The 20,522-nt window shown below is 41.6% G+C and overlaps 2 protein-coding genes across 2 annotated transcripts; both read right to left on the bottom strand.

Moving 5' to 3' along the window:
- Positions 1-629: 629 nt before the first annotated feature.
- ppp1r27b (protein phosphatase 1, regulatory subunit 27b) lies at positions 630-5,359 on the bottom strand. Its single transcript, XM_023406875.2, has 3 exons — positions 2,103-5,359; positions 1,842-1,992; positions 630-1,326 (listed from the first exon to the last, which is right to left on the bottom strand). Exons 1-3 carry the CDS (start codon positions 2,329-2,331, stop codon positions 1,203-1,205), a joined length of 504 nt encoding a protein of 167 aa, XP_023262643.1. The 5' UTR covers positions 2,332-5,359; the 3' UTR covers positions 630-1,202.
- A 146-nt stretch (positions 5,360-5,505) lies between these two features.
- On the bottom strand, positions 5,506-18,045 carry p4hb (prolyl 4-hydroxylase, beta polypeptide). Its single transcript, XM_023406888.2, has 11 exons — positions 17,717-18,045; positions 15,777-15,983; positions 14,339-14,472; positions 13,838-13,975; positions 11,473-11,577; positions 11,208-11,333; positions 10,809-11,009; positions 10,425-10,545; positions 9,513-9,694; positions 7,274-7,390; positions 5,506-5,609 (listed from the first exon to the last, which is right to left on the bottom strand). Exons 1-11 carry the CDS (start codon positions 17,853-17,855, stop codon positions 5,526-5,528), a joined length of 1,554 nt encoding a protein of 517 aa, XP_023262656.1. The 5' UTR covers positions 17,856-18,045; the 3' UTR covers positions 5,506-5,525.
- Positions 18,046-20,522: the final 2,477 nt, after the last annotated feature.

Raw genomic sequence — 20,522 nt, forward strand, 5'->3', positions numbered from 1 at the left:
ATTATGAGAAAACCGTTACTTCTTTTCAAAAACTGAAAAGACCGTGCCAGACACTGAAGCCAGAAGTTTCTACAGTCTCTATTTTATTCAGATATTCCTTAAAATGAGTGAATAAGCTCAGCGCGAAGACAGAGTGAGATTCTTTCGAAAAAAAAAGACAATTACATTAGGTGTCAATGAGAGTGAGACAGGTATTGCATGCTGGACTCGGCACCCCCGTTTAAATTTTGTGCAGACCCTGCCTGTCAAAGTTACATTTTATGAATCCCAACAACTATGTCTACATTTTCAGAAAGAATTATTTGTCTCCTTTTTACGGTTTGGCCGTGAGCTCAAGTTAAAAATAAAAATAAAGGTTATTTTTTACTGCTTCACGCACTCTAGCCAACTGATGCTTTCACTCTAACTTTGAATAAAAAGTGATTTGCACTCCTCCTTTGAGTGCTCACAGTTTGAAAAGTTTACATGTTATGTAAAAACAGTTGTTGTGTTTTGGAGAGGCACTCCTCTCAGCTATTCTAGCTGTAGAGGAGTGCCTCGGAGCTGAGCACCCGTGGCACTAATTACAGTACTTGATTTGTTTTGTCTCACACTGTGCTGGGAAATGAAGGAAATGGTAAACAAAGTGATAGGTTCAGTCTGATAAAATTTATTTAGAAAAGTATAAAAAGAAGCCATTATCAAATAACTACAAGTTAATACAGTTGAGTCACATGAACTTAGACAAAAGAATAGACAAAAAAAAAACCACTTGATCAACTGTAAACAAATGTGTTAATAGGGCTGACAACACAAGCCTGAATGGTTTTTCTAATCTTAGCCTACAGAGGAGGGCATGCTGTCAGAGAGGTGCTAATCAGCTGAGCAGAAACAACAGCTTCAAGTTTCACAACATTCAGAAGCCTGAGATCCAGCGACATGCCAAATACAATCAACAACTTAAAATCAAGTCATTCATTCAGTTCACAGCAGTATAAAAGATCAGAGATCAGAGGGGATCCTCTGCCAGCAATCAGGAGTCAATCCAATCAGGAGGCAGCCAGCCGGCTCTGTCAGCCCACAGACATCCACAGTCTCTGAACTCCTGAGCTGAGGCAGCTCACAAGATCAGGACGCTGCACTGACATGGCCTTTTTCTGTCCATTACTGCAGAGCAGTCGGACGATGGGGCATCAGTTTGTGGTTTTAAGAGCCAGGTGTTTTCAGTCATTGACTGCCAGCCCGAAGAGCTCCAGCAGCTCCTTGATGTCCGGGTCGATGAGGTCGGCCGGCTTCTCCCCGCAGTCGTTCTCCAGCTCAGGGTCTGCACCAAGCGAGAGGAGGTAGCTGGAAGAAAACAATATAACGTTGCTTAGTGAAAGGTATCAAATGTTGCTGGTTTGCGACATTGGCAAACTCAATGCGAGTTTCTGCCATACTTCAGTGTCAGGAAGGTCAGTGAGGTGCAAGAATGCAGCAGATCCTCCAGCTTGTCTTATCGCTGTGACGTAAGAGAGCTGTGGAGCCAATAAGTGTGTGTGTGTGTCTGTGCCTGTGTGTGTTGGTATGTGCTTGCCAAAGCATAAACATGTAATGTTAGGCTTTAAAGTGCAAAGAAAAAATAACACAGTCTTCTTTTTAAAGATAGAAAGTTGAAATCATAAGCAAAAAAAAACAAACAAAAGGCATTTTGCTTCTACAGCTTTACTTGGTCTGGTATGACCAGTAGCTTATGACTCAATCACTTTTGCTGCTGTTGCACTATGTTTTAGTTTTTATACCATAATTCTCACTTGTGGCAGCAACTGTTCAACAAAAGTTACACAAGCTCTGTTTCATATAAAGAAAGAGTAGATGCTCACCGTGCAATGTGTGGGAAACCGTCACTGCAGGCCATGTGCAGTGGGGTCCATCCCTCCTCATCTCTCTGGTGGATATCTGCTCCGTAGTGGACCAGCAGCTTCACACACTCCAGGTTCCCAGACAGGACGGCCTCATGAATGGCAGCCATGCCTGTATATACAGGGCAGAGCACAGGATAATGTTTGTGGTGTCATAAGCAAGATCTCTATCTGCATGAGCATTTCACAGATCAGGGTTATGTTATTGTTTCACAGGCTCACCAGAGTGGTAGATGGTGTCCAGGCTGACTCTCCTGGCTCGGATGAAACATCCAATTCTCTCCAGCTCGCCGTGTCGCACATAGTCCTGGAAAACAATGTCATTGGGGAAGTGGACGCTGCGGATCGGCTTCAGAGAAGCGGAGCTCTTGCAGCTGACTGGGACACCACAGTCCTCGGTGTAAGCCTTGATTCCCATGGTCTGGGACACGGGGCACTGATAGTACTTCATCCTAGTCAGAGTCAGACTTCTCTTTGTTCTTGCAGAAAAACTGGCAAATTCCAAGTTTCCAAGGAGTTCGACCTCCTTTAAGTCTTAAAAATCAGAGCAGATTCTCTTCAATCTCTGAGAAGTCAGTTGTTGTCCTGCAGAAAGATCAGTCAGTTCTTCTCAGTGTGGTTCTCTTTCTGTCCAGTGTCTCTTGTGTATCAACAGTGGAGCTGTTCCTCTGAAGGCCAAGCCTCCCTGCGGGTCTCTTTATACTCTCTGTTGGGCTATTCTAAGACACAACACCTCATAGATCCAGTGACAAAATTTGGAAGATGAGTATCCGTCTGGTCATGGCCCTCCCACTAACCTGTCACAAGCCTGTGATACAGCTCACATCTCAAGACATGACAGCCAGTAACCTCTGCCTGTCACCCCCCTCATACACAGATGCTGCCCACTTAAAGCTAGTGGTGACATCCCGCCAGCTCGGGGGTGGTGGGGGCTGGAGGCTTCTAGTAAACACTAAGCAGGATAAAAGTGGTTTACTGCTGGAGTGTGTCAGTGTCAAGGGCAAGGGCAGACAGGGGTGAAGTGCCATGTGTATGCTGTTGACCATCAATTGCGCTGACATAAACAGTGTGGAAAGGCTGCTGGCTTCATAGTCATGTACTATCTTAATGGCTGATGTGAGACCCAGGAATGGTTATGATCAAATGACTCCATGGTTTGCATCACTGTCTTTATGACTACAGGGAAACTGATAATGCAACATTTAAACATATATATTTCTAAAAGTGCCAAACATGGTCTGGTTCAGGCTTTTCAAATGTGAGGATTTGATGCTTGTTAAGTGGCTTTGAATGTTTGTCAGACAAAAAAAAGAAAATTGAAGAAAGGAATATAAAGATTCACCTTGGGCTCCGGGAAATTTTGATGGTCATTTTTAACCACAATCGAAGCGTGGGTTGGTCTGCCAGTTAGTTGGTGCACCAACTGGGCCCATTCATCATCCCCAGACAACTTTTCATCAGTCACCCGAGGTTCACATTTGTGGTTTTGAGTCAAGATCCAGATATACTTTATTGTCCTGGGCTCAGAGTTACTGCCACAGATTTCCTTCAGACATACATGGACAGATTGTTATACATGGTGCAAACACGTTCCCCACAGGAGAAAAATGTCATAATTGCACTGAACATGTCCATTTTTTAATTCTTTTTCAAACACTGTGATTTATGAACCAGAACCAGCCCGACAGATATATCTCCCATCAGCCTCAGATGTACTTTGTGCTCTGTTAATTAGCTGATGTAAACATGCTGAACTGAGATGTCATTAGTGAACATTATACTTGCTAAACATGTTAGTGATGTTACTGTGACATGATCAACATGATGATGTTAGCATTTAGCTCAAAGCTCTGCTGTGCCATTGTACATCCTCACACAGTTGCAAGCCTGGCTGCAGCCTCTCAGCATTGTTAGTAAATAATTGATTATTTAGAAATGATCCGTCTGGGCATTACCGAGATATCACGTTCACCTGAATGGGATGGACAACCTGAAAACAAAATGTCTGTCCACAGCTATTTCCCGCGTGGAGGGCTAAAAATAAAAAACTGAAGACAAACTTATTTTTATATATTTTTTTTTATTGGCCACCATTTCACGTTTTCCACATCAATTTGGATATGATGGAATGCTTTATTAATTTTCCCCCACCGCTGTACAGCTGTCAAACCCATCACCTGGCTCTACTCAAACCTCCCCTCCCTGCCACACACACACACCGACTACAACACAACCACGCGCACACACACACACGCACACACACTCCTGTTCATGGATGACCAGAAAATATGAACTAGTCATTCAACACATCACAGCAACTTTTACACCATTCACACAGCACACTCACACACAACGCTGCGGCAACAAAAGGTGTTGGGTAGAGCCAAAAGGATGCATGAGGTACAGTATGGGTGAGGGGTGGGGCTGTGCAACTGTTCCCTCCCCGCCTCAGATATAATAGACACTTCTCTCAGACCAACCTGACCAGTAAACTGTACCAATCTCTGTCTGCTTTAGTAACCACAATGAATCTCTGATTAGGCATGAATGCAGTGCGACCTATCAGAACTGGCTCCAAAAACCATCCCAGGCCTGAGAGTATGTCCAAGGGCCAACTCTGCCCCAACAGGGCCAACTGGCTACAGCTGGGCACAATGGTACATCATTAAAAATGACAAGTCCTAAATAAAAAAAAAAAGAAGAAAAAAAAAACAAAAACAAAAAACTCATAGTGAAAGCAATTAAATAAAATAGGATTTCCCCAAAGAGTTAAGCTTTGTTCCTTTTAGAAAATAGTCAGTAGCCATGCTGAAGTGAGGAGACTGTATGAAGGAAATGAAAATAAAGTAACATAACCCCCCACCCCCCTCCCCAACCCACACCAAAAGAAAGAAAATTATTGGTCTCAGCTACAGATTGGGGGGAGGGGGGCTTTGTGCCACACTAGACAAGCTCTGTGGGGTGTATTTTAGTGAACACATTGCAAAAAAAAAAAAAAAAACATCTACAGGATGGCCCCTTGTCCCCTGAGAGTTCAGTCCTTACAAAACCACCACACAAAACGCTGGTCCTCTAGACTTCTATCAGAGGGAGAAGAACACTGGCACCCCCCTTACCTACAAATACAGGTTACAACACTCATTTAGCTCATACCCACACTGAACGATGGTGAGGTGTTTTTAAAGAGGAGGGGAGCAATTCATCAAGAAAAACAAACTTTGAAAACTAGATCTCAATGCCATTTTTACATTTGGTTTAAAATATACAAGGCAAACAGCTGATGTGGAGCTTTGTAGAGAAGGCATTGAGGTCTCTCATAGAGGTGGTGCGCTGTTCCACAGAGTCCCCCCAGGTGGGACAAGACCAGTCTGGCCAGAAGTTGTGAGGTTGGAGATGTGGCTGGTAAAAAAAGGCCCTGCCACGCTACTGATGGACTGACTGACTAACTGGCGAGCTGGCTAACAGGCCGGCTGACTGACTGACTGACTGACTGACTGACTGACTGAGAGGCAGTTAAAAGGGGAAGTATTAATGTTCACAGGACAGGGAAGGTCCACAAGGAAGTGAAGGTAGTGATGGTGACTGGGTGGAAGGGTTGGGGCGGGACTCGTCTCCTCTCTCTCCCTTTCTCTCCTCTGCCAGCTCTTACAACTCATCGTGTTCACCATCGTCACCTCCATCCTCACCGTCAGAGTCCTCGTCCTGTCCGTCATCCACATCATCCAGATCCTGGAGAGCAGAGAGGAGGGGGCCACTGATCAATACAGATATGCAAGCTGCACACAACATGTTTTAATGATAAAATATGAACTTTCACCAGCATTTTCAGACATAGCAGGTGTAAGACATGAGGCGTCAATACTGATTGAATTAACACTGCACTGTATCACCACCACAGCTTGGCATATAGATGACATCTTTGTTTTGCATAGCCATTCCTTCATGTCTAGTCTGTGGACAGGTGGGGTTAGGAGATGCTTCAGAAAAAGGAAGGCACTAATGTTGACTGCAGCCTTGCACGTGCAACTTTTATGTGGAAGCCTGGGTCTCCAGGCAAAGCCCAGTAAACAGCTATGACAGCTGCAGGAGGAATTAGTAGACAGCAGTCAACTCTGCTGCAATTAGACTTCTGGGAAGGGGGCGTGGCGGCAGTGGTGGAGTGGGAAGGCGCTAGTAAAAAGGATCCCCCACTAATATGCACTGGATGCAGTGGAGTAGTACACATAGTATACGAGCCCAAAATGCATCCCCCTGCATCTTTGACCAAGACATGGACGCAGGTTCCCCAGACAGACAGTTATCACCGATAAAGATGCTAGCTTTTAATTTTGTTAAGGTGCTATTTTTGACACATTTTCTAAAATTAGCATGAAGATCTCGTCAAATGGCTATTTAATCCTTAGACTGTATAATGTCTAATGAGTGCTTTTGTTCAGTTGTGACATTCTACCTCCCCCAAAAAAGCGAAGTGGGTCAGTTCTAAGGTTACAGCCTGAAATCCTCAAAGGACCTAGTCCTATTTTAGGTAGCTTCAGACATGATGCCAAATATGCCCCCAAAAAGCGCTACAGTTTCAATGATAGACATGTGCACGCTCCTCTAAGCTCTTGACTTTCAGTTTTATATTAAAACTTAAAAGTAATCAAAATAAAAAAAGTGAACCATGTCTGCATAAACTAGTGCATAAACTTTACTTTCAAGTAAAAGCAGTCAAAAATTCTTAGGGTGCATTTGCAAAATATTAAGCTTTCTTGGAAACCTCTACTTAAGTGTAAAAATAATAAAAACCATTCTCTAACCACCATTTGTTCTGCGGTGACTGATGATGTTCAGAGCAACCGCCGATAGCTTATGACTTTTCCAATGTCAAGACGATATTTGGCTTATTTTCCCAATGTACTAACCAATAAATCATCAGTAGCAGTAATATTTATTTAATTATTATTAAATTAATTAACTAAAATTACTATCAAATTTAATTTCCCCCGACATGGTTTCACGACTGCATATTCTGCATATGCACACACGAATTTTATGTGTTATGTGCCACGCTGTGATTAACCAGTGCCAAGGAGATCGACAGACAGAACACGTCAGTAAGTTCGGTTTCTCGTGGTTGTAACTGCAACTTTTGGCCCTAACAGGGAAGTGTTGAATACTCTGATTATTAAATGTAAATAGTTAATGCTTTGTTTTGCGATGACAATTTTGTTTAGTTTTAACATAGCCATAAAAGTTCTTATGCCACTGTGGCGGTATTCAATCCAAGAAAGACAGAGAGATTGTCGAGTTTTGCTCAGCACATGGAAGCCTGTCAGGGTAGCTCTCATAGGGCCACAACTGTGCTGCTTTCTATAAAGTGATTAGATGCATCACAGTTGAGATAATCTTACATCTGCATCCAGATCGTCGTCATCGTCGTCTCCTGCCGGGGCGCCGCCCTCCTTACCACCACTCTCTAGGAACTTGGTGAAGCCTTCCAGTGTTCTCTCTCCATTGTAGTCAATCACCTGTTGATCAGACATTATAACTGATTAATGCACAAGATCAACAAATCAAGTCTATAACATAATTACGTGTGTTTCATTGCAAAAACAAAAATATCACTGAGCCTTCCACACGTGTGTGCCATTTAAAAAGGCAGCCAATAAACCTTGGCACTCCGTCTTCAAATGGAGCCAAAAAAGTTGTCCACGGGTGATCTATGAGCAGTGACACAGCAACAAGCAAGTGGAATGATTGCTAAAATAAGGTTGCACATGAAAAGGACAATCAAAGGACAACTACAAAGCACCCAATTTAATTTTCAGTGCCATAAATCCAACCACGGCAACCATCCTCCCTCAGCCGTCTCCTGGGTCTTCTGCATGCTTCATCTAAGTAGGGTCATAGGCTAATCCATAGACTTACTATGGAGGGGGGGGCCCAGTATATACCACATCTTTAAGGTTGCTAAACTTAAAGCCAGCACGAGAGCTGTGGAGAGAGGTAGGTGCAGGAGTCTCAGAGAGAGTGAAATCGTCGAGCAGGAACCAAACACCCACATAATGGTGCAGAAACTTACAGGGCCAGCAGGCTCAGGTTTCTGCACATGGTTAACGCTGCTAAATCAAGAGGCACTAATGATAAGTCTCTACGTTAGTGATGTTGGATCCAAATAACCACCCAGATCACTGCAACTCACAACTGCAAAGGTATGTACTGAATGAGAGGGCAAAACCATATTTTTGGAGTGGAGATGGATGGATGGATTATGGATCAGTCAATACAAAGGACGATGTTTACAGAGGTGAGTGAACCAATACGGATCAAATTAGGTGTGAATTCTTGGTTGACATGATTTGATGATTCAAAATGAATCTGATTCAAAGCGAATCTTGAGTCAATAAAACAGGGCGACACTGTATTTTGGATCTTACTCCTGTGCACTGTGTGCCAAACCACTGATCCCTGTTCTTTGCCCACTGGGCTGCAAATGAAACATAACTGACAGTAAATCTAACTGGTCTTCAGGGTCACTGACTTGCAGAAGAAAGTGTGTGAGAGCATGCAGAAGTTCAATTTTAAGTTATTTGAGTTAACTGCATTAACTTGATCTTACAGTCTTTTTGGAGAATAGCAAGTGTATCGTTTACTGACCAATGTCACTGGTTAAATGTTTGTAAAAACAGAAGTGTGTGTGTGTGTGTGTGAGTGTCTTTTGAGTAAAGGGGGGAAGCTCCACTTATCTTCAACAGTGGAGAACAGCCTCTGAGCTGTAGCGTTAGTACGGGGGAAAGCAATTGTTATCCAAAAATGCTGTACAGACACAGGGCTTCTGAAATCAAACACACTACGAGCCAAGTTGTTTTCTTTGCCCCAACAGAGTTGGTTGAAGTTTTGCAAAGTGATGCAGTGTGCTTCAGCTGCTCTTGTTTGATAGTGTTGAAATTCATACTCTGCTCTGCTGATGTCAGTCTATAGATGTCATTAAATACATAATGCACCTGAGTATTTTTGCTGAGTGTTTGAAGATGAACTACAAGATTACTTTAGTATATGTATAATGCATACCATCCTGGTGCTGCACTGTGCCCCAGTTGTTGTGTTCATTCAACATTATGCTTTTTATCTAACATTATTACAACCAGAATTACCACCTCACTGTTGCCCACCAGTCAAGCTGCAGGTAAAATATAATCACAACCTACCCTTCTGTTACTGAGTTACAGCATTGAATACTCACTAGAAGTGTTTCTGCAGAACATTATGTTGTCACAGTGAAGTAGACCTTTGACTGTTTAGAAATCATAATTTCATCCAATAATTGTGTCATTATTAGTGTATGAATTCTTGAGTTAGGGCCAAAAATATGTTTTTTGAGGTCATAGTGATGATGACCAAATTCGATTAAGTTCAGCCTCGAGTCCAAGTAAAAGTTTGTACCAAAGTTCCCTAAAGGTGTTTCTGACATATCATATTATTGATTTGTGAATCATTCAGAATTATAAATGATGATGTGGATCACTTCTTTTTTTTTTTTTTTCACCCACACTTAGATCAAGTTTAAAAGTAAGGAAATATCATCTAAAAAGTTCTGAAGACCTGAAGAATGTAAAACTGTAAACAAATAGTCAGTGATGGGGCTCTCACCTTGCGGTCTTCTCCTGCAGGGAAGAACTTAAGAGTAGGAAAGCTGTGGACTTTCACTGCCTCGATCTCATTGGCTGTGGAGTCCATCTTTGCCACAATGGTGTCAGCACTGTCCTTATACTTCTCTCCCAGCTTGTCCCAGATGGGAGCCAGCTGTTTGCAGTGTCCACACCAAGGTGCATCTAAATACCACAAAAAAAATAACCCAGCAGTTTAGTATTGAATGATTACTGACAAAACAATTGCATTGGCAACACATTTAACACATTTAGGGGCTGTATCATTTCAGCAGTATTACTTATTAACTTATTTATACATACTAATTATTGAGCTGCTTAAACATTCAGTAAAGTAAATCCCTACATACACACAACATGTCACATGCATCCTGGGCTTCAAGGCATTGCTACCTGTTGACTGACTAGGAACCCCCCCACTGCCACCTGTCAGGGAATATGGGTCTTCCCTGCTGTGCATGACTGGCCATAAGCTGTATTTAAAACAGCCAGCGATGGAAAATTCCTCCACAAATGGTGCAAATTTGGATGAGGATGAATATAAAAATAATCCAGTGACTATATTTAACCAGATCTTTTCAACATCAGTGTCCAAAAAGGTATGAGTGAAGCCTCAGCTTCAGCTCTGCGGTATTTGAAAAGGGATTAGCACAGGCAAAGTAAGGAAGGGCAAGATTCGAGTTTCAGACGCTGCAGCTAGAGGCTTTGCCAAATTTCCCACCTATGAGCAACTGAGCTTTTACTGAAAATACCCCTTTAACAGGTGAACCCCTTTGCCAACACAACCCAGAGACTGCTGACCATTGTGTTTTCATGTTTTTCATATGGAAATTTCTACTGGCTCTATGGTCATAAGAAAGAAAGAAAGAAAAAACATAAAGATAGAGGCTCTTACAAAATTCCACAAAGACATTCTTAGTGGGATCGAAGGCGACCTCCTCAAAGTTCTTGCCCACCAAAACACTGACGGGGTTTTTGTCCCAGTCTTCAGGGATGTCCTGGCTCATGAGGTGGGGCTGTAAAAGAACACACAGACAGACCATGGCGTTACCAGGATTTAAAATTTAATTCAAGTTAATTACTTGTAGCTGTCCAACAGTATGCGCTTAGCATACAACTGTCCTATATGTGTGTATATACTGTGTGTGTGTGTATATATATATATATATATTTTCAAACTGCAAATTCAAGTCCAAAATTAACAGTAATGAAATCTTATGCACCATTATGAATGTGCAATGATTATCTATAGTTTATATTTGCATAGCCAACCACTCACTTTGAGTTTGCCCTCAGTGAACAGTGTGCAGAATGCAGTGATGCTCTCCGCTGTAATGGCGTCGCTCTCTGGCTTGTACTTGGTCATCTCGTCCTCCAGGGTGATGAGGCGGATGGCTGGGCACTCCTCTTTCTTCAGACCAAAGAACTCCAAAATGCGCTGGTTGTCATCCACGTCGCTGTCAATGAAAATGAACAGGATCTGGAAAGGGGGGGATAGAGGATGTTAATAACTGATTTTGTCCCAACAGATTACTCAATATATCGTGTCTGAGCAAATCATTAGACTTTAAAATCTTTGTGTAATGTTCACAGAATGCACAATAATCACAGGTTGACGACAGGTTCAGGACAAGTGCAGTTTGAAAGACTGACATGTCACTTCAGACAGTTCACCTACCCGTCCCTTGAATCCCTCTGCGGCTTTCTTGAACTGGTCCATTTTGTCCTGGAAGTCTGAGGCAGCTTTGGGCAGAAACATGAGGATGTGGGACTTGATGTCTCCACCAAAGATCTTAGGAGCAGTCTGCAGAAAACAGAGACACACAAGTTTGACATGTGGGCATCACACTGGGAGTTGCACTGTTTACTGTTGTGGACAGTATTGTGTTGTGGTTAAATGAGACGTTAATGGTCAAGTTGATGCCCACAGCTCCAGTCGTTACCTGCTCAGTGAACTCAATGACCAGAGGCAGCTGGTTGGCCTTGACAAAAGCCAGGAGTTTCTCTTTGGTCAGCTCTCCATCAAAGGTATTGCGCCCCTCATCAAACTGTAAAGGAAACAAGGAAACATTTAGATACAAATATTATCCACCCATCTATTCTGCCTGTGAACACCACAGATTTACCGGATGAACCACTTTAAAATCCTTTAGTAAACCCCAGCTGATGAAAGAGAAGACCAAAAAGACTTTTATTGGGTGTTAAGAATAGCATGGTACAGCTGTGCCAAGCAGCCTTTACTGGCACACAATAGGAGAAAGGACATTTGGCCAGCAGCACGCTGCCTGCCCTGTGGGCACTGACTGAGGCCATGAAACCTAAGCTTTCAACCCCTGTTGCAATAAACAAGTGAAAGACCCCAGTTGTTTATTAAGACTGAGCCCCGGATTTGAGAGGGTTTGCTATACTGTAGGCAACGAGCCCACATGTCAGCAGTGTTTGTATCAGGGTTAAGTTACCAACACAGATCAGGCCAGACAATGGCAGTTGGTGCACTGAGCCTTGGTCCATGTGTCACAATGAAAGATCGTCCATGACTGAAAGGACTGTGTGAGTGCAGAGACACAGTGAGATATTTCGAAAGGTTCTTGCTTCTTGCTGAAGCACCTGGGGCTGATAGAAATGATAATTTCATTACTGATCTACTGCAACTATAAACTGATAATAATGATGCTCATCATGAGCAAGACATAAAAGGTTAAAAATTAAATTAGGGCTGCAACTAATAATAATAATAATAATAATAATAATAATAATAATAATAATAATCATTTTTGATTGATTCTTCAGTTAATGAATTTGTCCGACATCAAACATTAAAAAATGCAAAGAGATGTATTAGAGATGCATTACTCAGTTAACCAAAAGATATTCAGTTTGCAGTCATATGACCGAAAAAAAATGACTAAAAATACATCTTCACACACGCTTGCACTAGTGAATGTGAACTATACCTGCATTTAAATATTTGCTTCCTTTTTATTCTACACTGAGTCTGCACTGATCATCATGTTCACCTTTGGTTCAAACTGTTTAACATGTGTGTTGATTCCCTGTCTGATCATTTTGAAGGATGTAGTTTTTGATGCTGTTGAAGTATGTTTTTGCTAGCTGCACCTAATAAACTGGCAATTGAGTGAATGCTGTACTGTAGTTTGACATTTATGTTTCAAGTGAACATTTCCTCTGTGAAGACTTTTCTTTCATTGTCTCGCAATTAAATCAATTACCAATTGCATGCAGGAAGCATGAGCTTCACACATGTGAAACCCAGACTATGAAATGTGGTCAGTTTTTAGACATTTGCCTCATTGTAGCATTAAGCATGTTTCCCTTTTTGAAATAACACAAAACATAAAGAACAAAAAAAGACAAATGCCATGAGAATAATTTTTGCTGAACTGCAGAGCAACCATCACACTCTACTCTGTAGCTCTGTGGGTTGTAAGATAAAGGACTATCCACTGTTGTAAAATGATGATGTGGTGTAAAATTCATCAAACACCCTCACATTACTGGGTTGCTTAATTTTTATTGACTGACACTCTGGACCTTGACCCAATTTGACAAATCGACACACTGACTGACATACCGTTTAGCTGATAAGAAAGCAATGATCTCTGATCTGCAAGGGAAGGTTGTCGTCAGTAAACCTGACCCCTGAAGGCAGGCATCACCTGCCCTCTCTCACAGAGTCTGTTGAGAGCAACTGTGAGTTTAAGTTCCCACATACAAGAGGTGGGAAGAAGAGAAAATCATCCATTTGGACTTCAAGGAAGGCATTCAGCCAACATCCCTTCAGCCAATGGGGCTACCTGAAAGATGGACCATCACCAAACAAAGCTCTTTACCATTCATCAGCATTACCTCAACATGTTGAGGTCACTCACTGGGTAGGTCGAGCAACAAGCCTAAAGGCAGCCACACGACTTAAACGTTAAAAAAGGACCCCAGAGAGGCCAAGATTAGCAACAGAGAGGGGATACCATGAGGGCAACAGCATCATGTTACCAAGGTGTGGATCAAGAAGACTGTAGTGTCTTCACCAGCTTGATCGTAAACGCTTGAACTTGTGAGAGTGAATGTCACAAGCTGATCCAAGGCTACAGATAAACTGTTTAAAATATATTGTGATTACACAGTGAGTAACTATGAAAAATAATGTGTCAACCATTTTGAATCTGTCCTTCAACCACAGTTTGTCCAGAGGTTTGAATATACAGAGTGTACATGTGTGCAGATGCACTTTTTGTGTCATCACAACATCTTTGAAACAGTGAAGAAATAAACTGAAGAACTTGAAGTCACCTTCTTGAAGAGGACAACACTGTCCTTGGACACTTCAAACTTGGAGTAAACAGCATCATCGGAGGTCATGGCGAAGGGAATGTCGTCTATGGCTTCAGCTGCTTTTGCGTAGGCCTTGGCACCAGCAGATTCAGCATCCTACAGACACATGAGAACTTTCCTTAAGATGAGGCCCAGCGCAAACAATCCCCAGCGCAAACAATCCCCAATGACTGAAACTTAATTAAAAAACATTAAACCTGCTGTCAAGCTCTGCAGATTTTATATATTTGAATAATAAAAGATATCCATTAGCCAAAATCCTTTAATTGAGCTTTTGAGATGATAAAGCATCACAGCTGTGTAGGAATGTAGTTTTTATTTGAGATATGATACTGTATGGGCATGAGAAATTAACTATATTACATTAACTGTCCAAAAAGTGTGTAGAATATAAACGAAGGGAAGGAGCTAAATCTTAACCTGTTATCTAGTTGAAACCTTGAGATATCGGAGTAGTACCTTAAAGAATCCGATGACTGCCACCTCACTGTCAGCAATCAGAGACTCAGCCTCGGTGACCCCGGCAAGGGTGGCAACAGCAGGGCCTGTGCGCTTCTTCAGCCAGCTGACGATGTCATCTGCCTGCCTCCCAGCTGCAACACAATAACTTAAGGTAATTCTGTATCCATAGACGTCACATGTCAAAAGTCACAGGTCAAATGCTCTGACCTGTGATACAGCAGGCCTCAACTCAAATCCTAGAGTGCCTCAGGGGAGCAGATGTTAAAAGTGAATTTGCATTTCCTCTGCTTTGGTTAAAGAGTGGAGGCACAGAGACACCCTTCATACATTTTCTGGTGTGAAAGTTTAAGTGCATTTTAAAAGTGAAAGACCCACAGCAAAAACAAACCACTTCCGCTTTACGGAAACCCCTAACAGCTCTTACAACTTCAGGTGACAATACACAACGCTGCCTCTTTGTTTCTGACTTTCAAATCCAAGCCCCATGTTGTATAATAGAATCACTACAGCAACTTTGTGAGGCTCAAAAACATGTTAACCTTTCTTTGGAGTAAGTGTGTTGCAATTAAAGTGGAATTGAAATGTCAGACCTGGCTGTCAGACTGATGCAACGCAAGAGCAATTTCAGAAACACATGTTGATGAAGTGATATAGCATGTGGTTTTGGTGCAGTGCGTGGGAGACGAGAGAGGGGTGTTTTCTAGAAGCTGGACTCGAGTGAGAGCAGTCATTTCTACAAAAATATCCCAACTTACTCTCCCCTCCCTTTCCAAACTGAACCCGGCCCCGGCCAGCAGAGAACAGGCGACGTGAAGAACTGCACATACCTCTGCCCAGCTGGGAGGCCAGGCTCAGAGTCAGCATGAGAGGAACGTGCAGAGGAAGCCCAGCCTACATTTTGCCTCAGTCATGTTGCTGAAAGCCGATTGGCAGAAACAGCAGCTGACTCACCCTTTCTGCTGCTGTGCAGATCATATTACCACAATGAAGAAAGCTAAAGTGTCTACGGTTTATCTGCCATCTACATATGATTTCACACGATTATACTATGGAATCATTTTCATTCACTTGACTATGACAGAGGTTACTCAAGAGTACGTCACTTTGTGAAAAAATAAACAACCTCCCATTCATCAAGATGCTTTTGGTAGAGAAAAACTAAGTTAGAGACTAAGACAAAGAATGACAAATGACACATTCTTTTAAATGTGCATACGACTAAATTCAAATCCAGCAAGTTGTATGATGTAATTTAGGAGAATAGGAACATTACAACTGATTGAATATACCGACAATATGTGACTAAACAAAAAATATCGCCTACATCAACACATGCAGTACTTGAAAGGTATTAATGTCCCACCACTGCTCCCAACTTCTGATTCGTCTATCTAATGCAAGCAAATCTGCACTGACACAACACATTAATGCTCACCAGAGTACTCTTTGGGTGACTCCTTCTCGCCACCTTTGAAGAACTTGATGGTGGGGTATCCCCGGACGCCATACTCTTGTGCCAGTTCAGTCTCTTCTGTGGCGTCCACTTTACCCAGGCGGATCTCTGACCCCTCGGCCTTCAGCATGCCAGCCGCCTTGGCATACTCTGGAGCCAGGGCCTTGCAGTGACCACACCATGGGGCATCTGCAGGGCACACACAGAGGTTTGCATCATTGTTGAGAAACACACTAGATTGAGGGAGCTGATAATATTATTGCAAAATAGGAAAAAATAAGTAAAAAAATAAAATAATAAAAAATACAAGCATAACAAAGAAGGGGTTGAAATAATGACAATTTTCTATCATAATCTACAAGAGTGATGTCTTAAATTTTCTGGTTTGTCTGGAGAGCTGCCAGAAAGTCCATAATATTCATTCTATATTGGTATAACATAAATGAATGAATAAATAAATGCAAGTCATTGCATTTGTGCCCCTATAATCAGCCAATTTTATTTTATTTTATTTAGATGAATAATCAAAATTATAATTAGATGTGTTCGGTCAATGGGTCACTTTTATGTTATAATAAACAATATTTCTTATTAAACAGGAAAAACACTTGGGAAAACTTTAAGTGAAGTTAGAGACCTTGTAAAAAAAGGGATAGTTTGATCTTCAAAGGACTTCCTTTAAAGAAAATGAATACATTGTGTCTGGAGAAGATTTCCACAAAAATGTGCCCTAATTTAATTTTAGCAATGGTTTCACATGTTAATTTGAAAGCCATGGTGTCCAATTGTACATGTGAAAAAAATCCAAACAGAAAAACACCTTATCAGGAATGACACGTCAAATAAAGTGTCCTACATTGCACCACCTTTAATTCTTGACTAATAACGAAGCTTCCTTGTTCCAGTGCAGTCAATATAAACGCACAGATGAACTTTTGTAAAGTACACGTCAACCTAGCTCCACATACACACAGAGATCCCGCCCAGCTGAGAAATACGTGGGGCAAACAAAGCCTTCATCCCTCCCATCCTCAGCTCATTGGAGAGTCTCCCCCACGGGCATCTCTGACTGGTCCACAGATTTGCCAGACAATAAGTGAGCAGGTCAACAATCTGACAAAAGTGAAGCGGGATGGGCCTGTTAGCTATGAAGAGATGGTTCATTTAAGCCTTTGCTATGAAAGCTGGTCATATTGTTGGGGGAAATAAGTTAATAAAAGACAACTACTGAATTAAATTTGGATCAAATAAGACGCCCGTGCTGCACGAAAGGTGAAACTTGCATTATGAAAGTACAGCAAGCAATCGAAACTTAAAATCACGTTACTGATTCAGCGACTCTTTTAGCTTCAAGCTACTTATAACAAGTATGTTACCACTGCTTACGGCAAAAGTGGTGATGCAAGCACAGCAGACTCTCAAAATACAATAGGATGCACTGCTAACAGCTATCTCCACCAGCTATCGCGCTAGCTAAGTAAAGCAAAAATATGGCTAAACAGCAGTTGTAATATGATTAACGTTCACAGTAAAACAAGCCGAGGGTTACTATGTTGTGCCAAGTTTCTTATTTCCTCAGCATCAGTTCACACTTCGAGGACGCTCGGTGCTAGCTAGTCAAATCCGACGGGAAATATTCTGACAAAGAGAAAACGCAGTTTGATTAAGATCATCCCGTATGTTTCTTACACTGGTGAGCAAGTCGCTGGTGCGCGACTGGGTGAAACAGATTCACGCATGGATGCAAAATTGAGCACGACACCAGTAAGTTAGCTAGCATCGGCAGCAACTTGTCAGAAGTGTCAAAGTTTAACGCTACCATTGACCCAGGCGTAATTTAGCTTGCTAACCGGGCAGCCGGCAAGCTTGCTGGAGATAGCTAGCATTGGCTGGCGAGATTTTGTAGCTGTGTTGTTACTTACAGAATTCAACCAGGATGTTGGGGTGAGCTTTGAGAGCCTCGTCGAAGTTACTTTTCTTCAGCACCAGGACATCATCTTCTTCAGCGACCTCAGCCCTGCTGGCCACAGCCAGTGTGCAGATGAGCAAAAACTTCAACATAGTTGCTGTCGAGTGTTCTTCCTGACAGAGAGCCTAGAGGTGTAGACACGGTCGCTTACGGTTTAGCAGAGGAATTGGTCTCAGTTTTGGTTTTCTGCCTTGTTTAAGGTTGGGAGAGTAGCTGGTATTTTGTGTCTACCGCTACTAACGTGGCATTGCACGCAGAAACCGGAGGGGTCAGCCGTAGTGCGCATGCGCATTTATCAGGCCGAAAGCAGTTCGTGTTGAAATGTGACTGGACCGCGACGGGCTGCACCTGGAAGTGAATGAGAAGCGCTCCCTGCCTTCTGCTTACACATCAGCCATGAGTGATAGCTCACCGTGTTCATGGAGAAATGAATGGAAAACATGGTTTATAATCATCAACCCATTTAAATTTACAAAAATTATTTGTATCTTAAAACCGTTTATTGTAGCCACAGCATGTAGTATTCCTTTTGTTTATCTAAATATAAATAAAACATGTAAGCAAAGCTGTAACCTGGTTGTAGAGCCTACAGTATGTTTTTTTCTGGCTCTGGGCTATGAGGTGTATGTAACTGTTAGTAGAAGGGCAAAGTCTGAAAGATGACTAACACTTAACAAATATGTCACATGATATGTGACACAGGCTATGTATGACAGCTCTGTTTACACTGATAATACAAGAGTATAGATTGAAAGGCTATGTTCACTCAAAAAACAAACAAAATACAACAATAACAACAACTTAGAAATTTCAGTCACTGTTTTTATCTGGTGGGAACGTCAGAAATCTCAGAAACTGATATCTGAAAACCTGGGCAAATAAAACCAAAACTATCCACACTACTAAACTGACTCATTAAGGCCTGAGGTTATTTAACATGAGTGCCAGTGAGAGGCACATTTTAAATATGGTGTTTGACAGAATATTTCTGCAAGTTTCTTTTCATCACAATGCACCTGGTGTTGTGCTTTATGACGTTTCACTGTCATATTTTCTACCGAATTGTTGCTTTATCAGCCTAAGTAAAAAAAGGAATTATGATTAATCAGTAAATGACTGTTTGGAAAAAGGTGACAGTAACGATACATCTTGTGGGTCAGTGTTTTTATATTTATATCCTCTGTTGGTCCACTTTTTCTTGACAGAAGAATTCAGCCATGCACACGTCAGTCTGGCTATGATACCCCAGGGTTTAAGGATGTAGTTAGTGTGAGCTGAGCATATAATGTATCAGTAAGTCAGGGTTCACATCCAGAAATATTTTAGAGCAGGTTAAACTGGTGCAGGACGAGGAAACAGCCAGGGACAAGACAAATAATTCAGCTAATGGAAGCAACAATTTGTGCCAAGATTGTCTATCATGAGGGGTGGTTAAAGAGGAGAGAACATACAGAACACAGAATTAATCTGTCAAATAAACAATGTAATTTTTTTAAATTGTAGAACATCCACCATTTGCCAAATCTATAAATACTTTGGACATGACCTCATTCTCTTTAATGGTAGCAACAACATCTGCTGTATAGTGTGGTCAATTTAATTCTTTTTGCAAACAAAGTGCTACCCCCAAAAATAAAAACAAAGATTAAAAGAAAAGAAAAGAAAAGAAAGTTAAGGAGTAGGTGCGGAAGCTGCTTGTTACTTATTCTAAGTCAAAGTTAATCTTTGAGACATACATTGTTGTACATTATTGTTACTGGGATCTTATACCCGGTGAAGTGTTGTGTATTCTTCCTAAACCATTCAACCTTGGTTGTCGGCAAAGCATTTTCGCAGTAGTGTTGTAAATAACCCTGCTGACATCAGACTGTAGACAGCTCCTTCTAGACAGGTTTTTATAGGCTGAGTGGTACTAACCATGGCAGTAAACTGAACTTGATCTGTAAAATCACTGCAAGCACCCTTTTAACAAAAGATGAATAATCTAACATAGAAATCCACAGGTCTGATATTGCTGATGTTCATCTAGCTTTGTAAGCTTTATGTCTGCCAATACCAGTAAAACCAGCTAGTCATCATTTAAAGAAGAAACACGTAACTGGTTGGAACTGCAGATTAGCTCACAACAGATTCTTGAACTGAATTAGAAAATTCCTACTCACACCCAACTTAACTCTAAGGAAGGAGTCCTGCTTTCAGTTATAAATCTGACAGCTGTTAATCAACAAATCCCTCTGATATCTGTTAGGATTTTGAAAGACTTTGGCATTTGTTTGAGTGTGACTACAAAGGGACTCGTGCAGTTACTATGTGTTCAATGTCAGGTCTCTGTTCAGCCTTCGACTGCTGATGTTTAACAAGGTATTACAAGCTTAATAGAAACTATACAGGGTGTTATACAATATATAAAGTGTTAAATCTTAAACTTACACCTGATACTCGGAAACTGGCTCATGTTATCCCTCTGCATAAAAGTGAAGACTGTACTGACCAGGGGGGATTTCTGTGTTAATGCCATCAACTGCATTTTAAGAGAAGGTGTTTTTTAAATGATGAATTACTCATTTTGGAATTAAACTCTGGCTGTGACACACTGGATTTCATGCAGATGGTCTACAAAATGAGATTCAGGATCATACGTTGGCTCAGTTTCTTATAACGGAAGCAACCATATTTAGGCAAATTAGTATTCATCCACAGGTCCCTTGATCCTACATCTGTGATGTTGGAGCTGTTATGAAATGTAATATGATATGGTT

This window comes from Seriola lalandi, unplaced genomic scaffold (genome assembly GCF_002814215.2).
Source record: "Seriola lalandi dorsalis isolate HSWRI2012SDOR001 ecotype SW California unplaced genomic scaffold, Sedor1 jcf7180002054318, whole genome shotgun sequence".
NCBI lineage: Eukaryota > Metazoa > Chordata > Actinopteri > Carangiformes > Carangidae > Seriola > Seriola lalandi.

Coding starts and splice junctions, on each gene's coding strand:
- ppp1r27b (XM_023406875.2), bottom strand. CDS start 2,331: ATGAAGTACTATCAGTGCCCCGTGTCCCAGACCATGGGAATCAAGGCT. Junction 1,993..2,102: donor GGACACCATCTACCACTCTG/GTGAGCCTGTGA, acceptor CTGTATATACAG/GCATGGCTGCCATTCATGAG. Junction 1,327..1,841: donor GGTTTCCCACACATTGCACG/GTGAGCATCTAC, acceptor GTTTTCTTCCAG/CTACCTCCTCTCGCTTGGTG.
- p4hb (XM_023406888.2), bottom strand. CDS start 17,855: ATGTTGAAGTTTTTGCTCATCTGCACACTGGCTGTGGCCAGCAGGGCT. Junction 15,984..17,716: donor CAACATCCTGGTTGAATTCT/GTAAGTAACAAC, acceptor TGTGCCCTGCAG/ATGCCCCATGGTGTGGTCAC. Junction 11,578..13,837: donor GTGTTGTCCTCTTCAAGAAG/GTGACTTCAAGT, acceptor TTTCCTTTACAG/TTTGATGAGGGGCGCAATAC.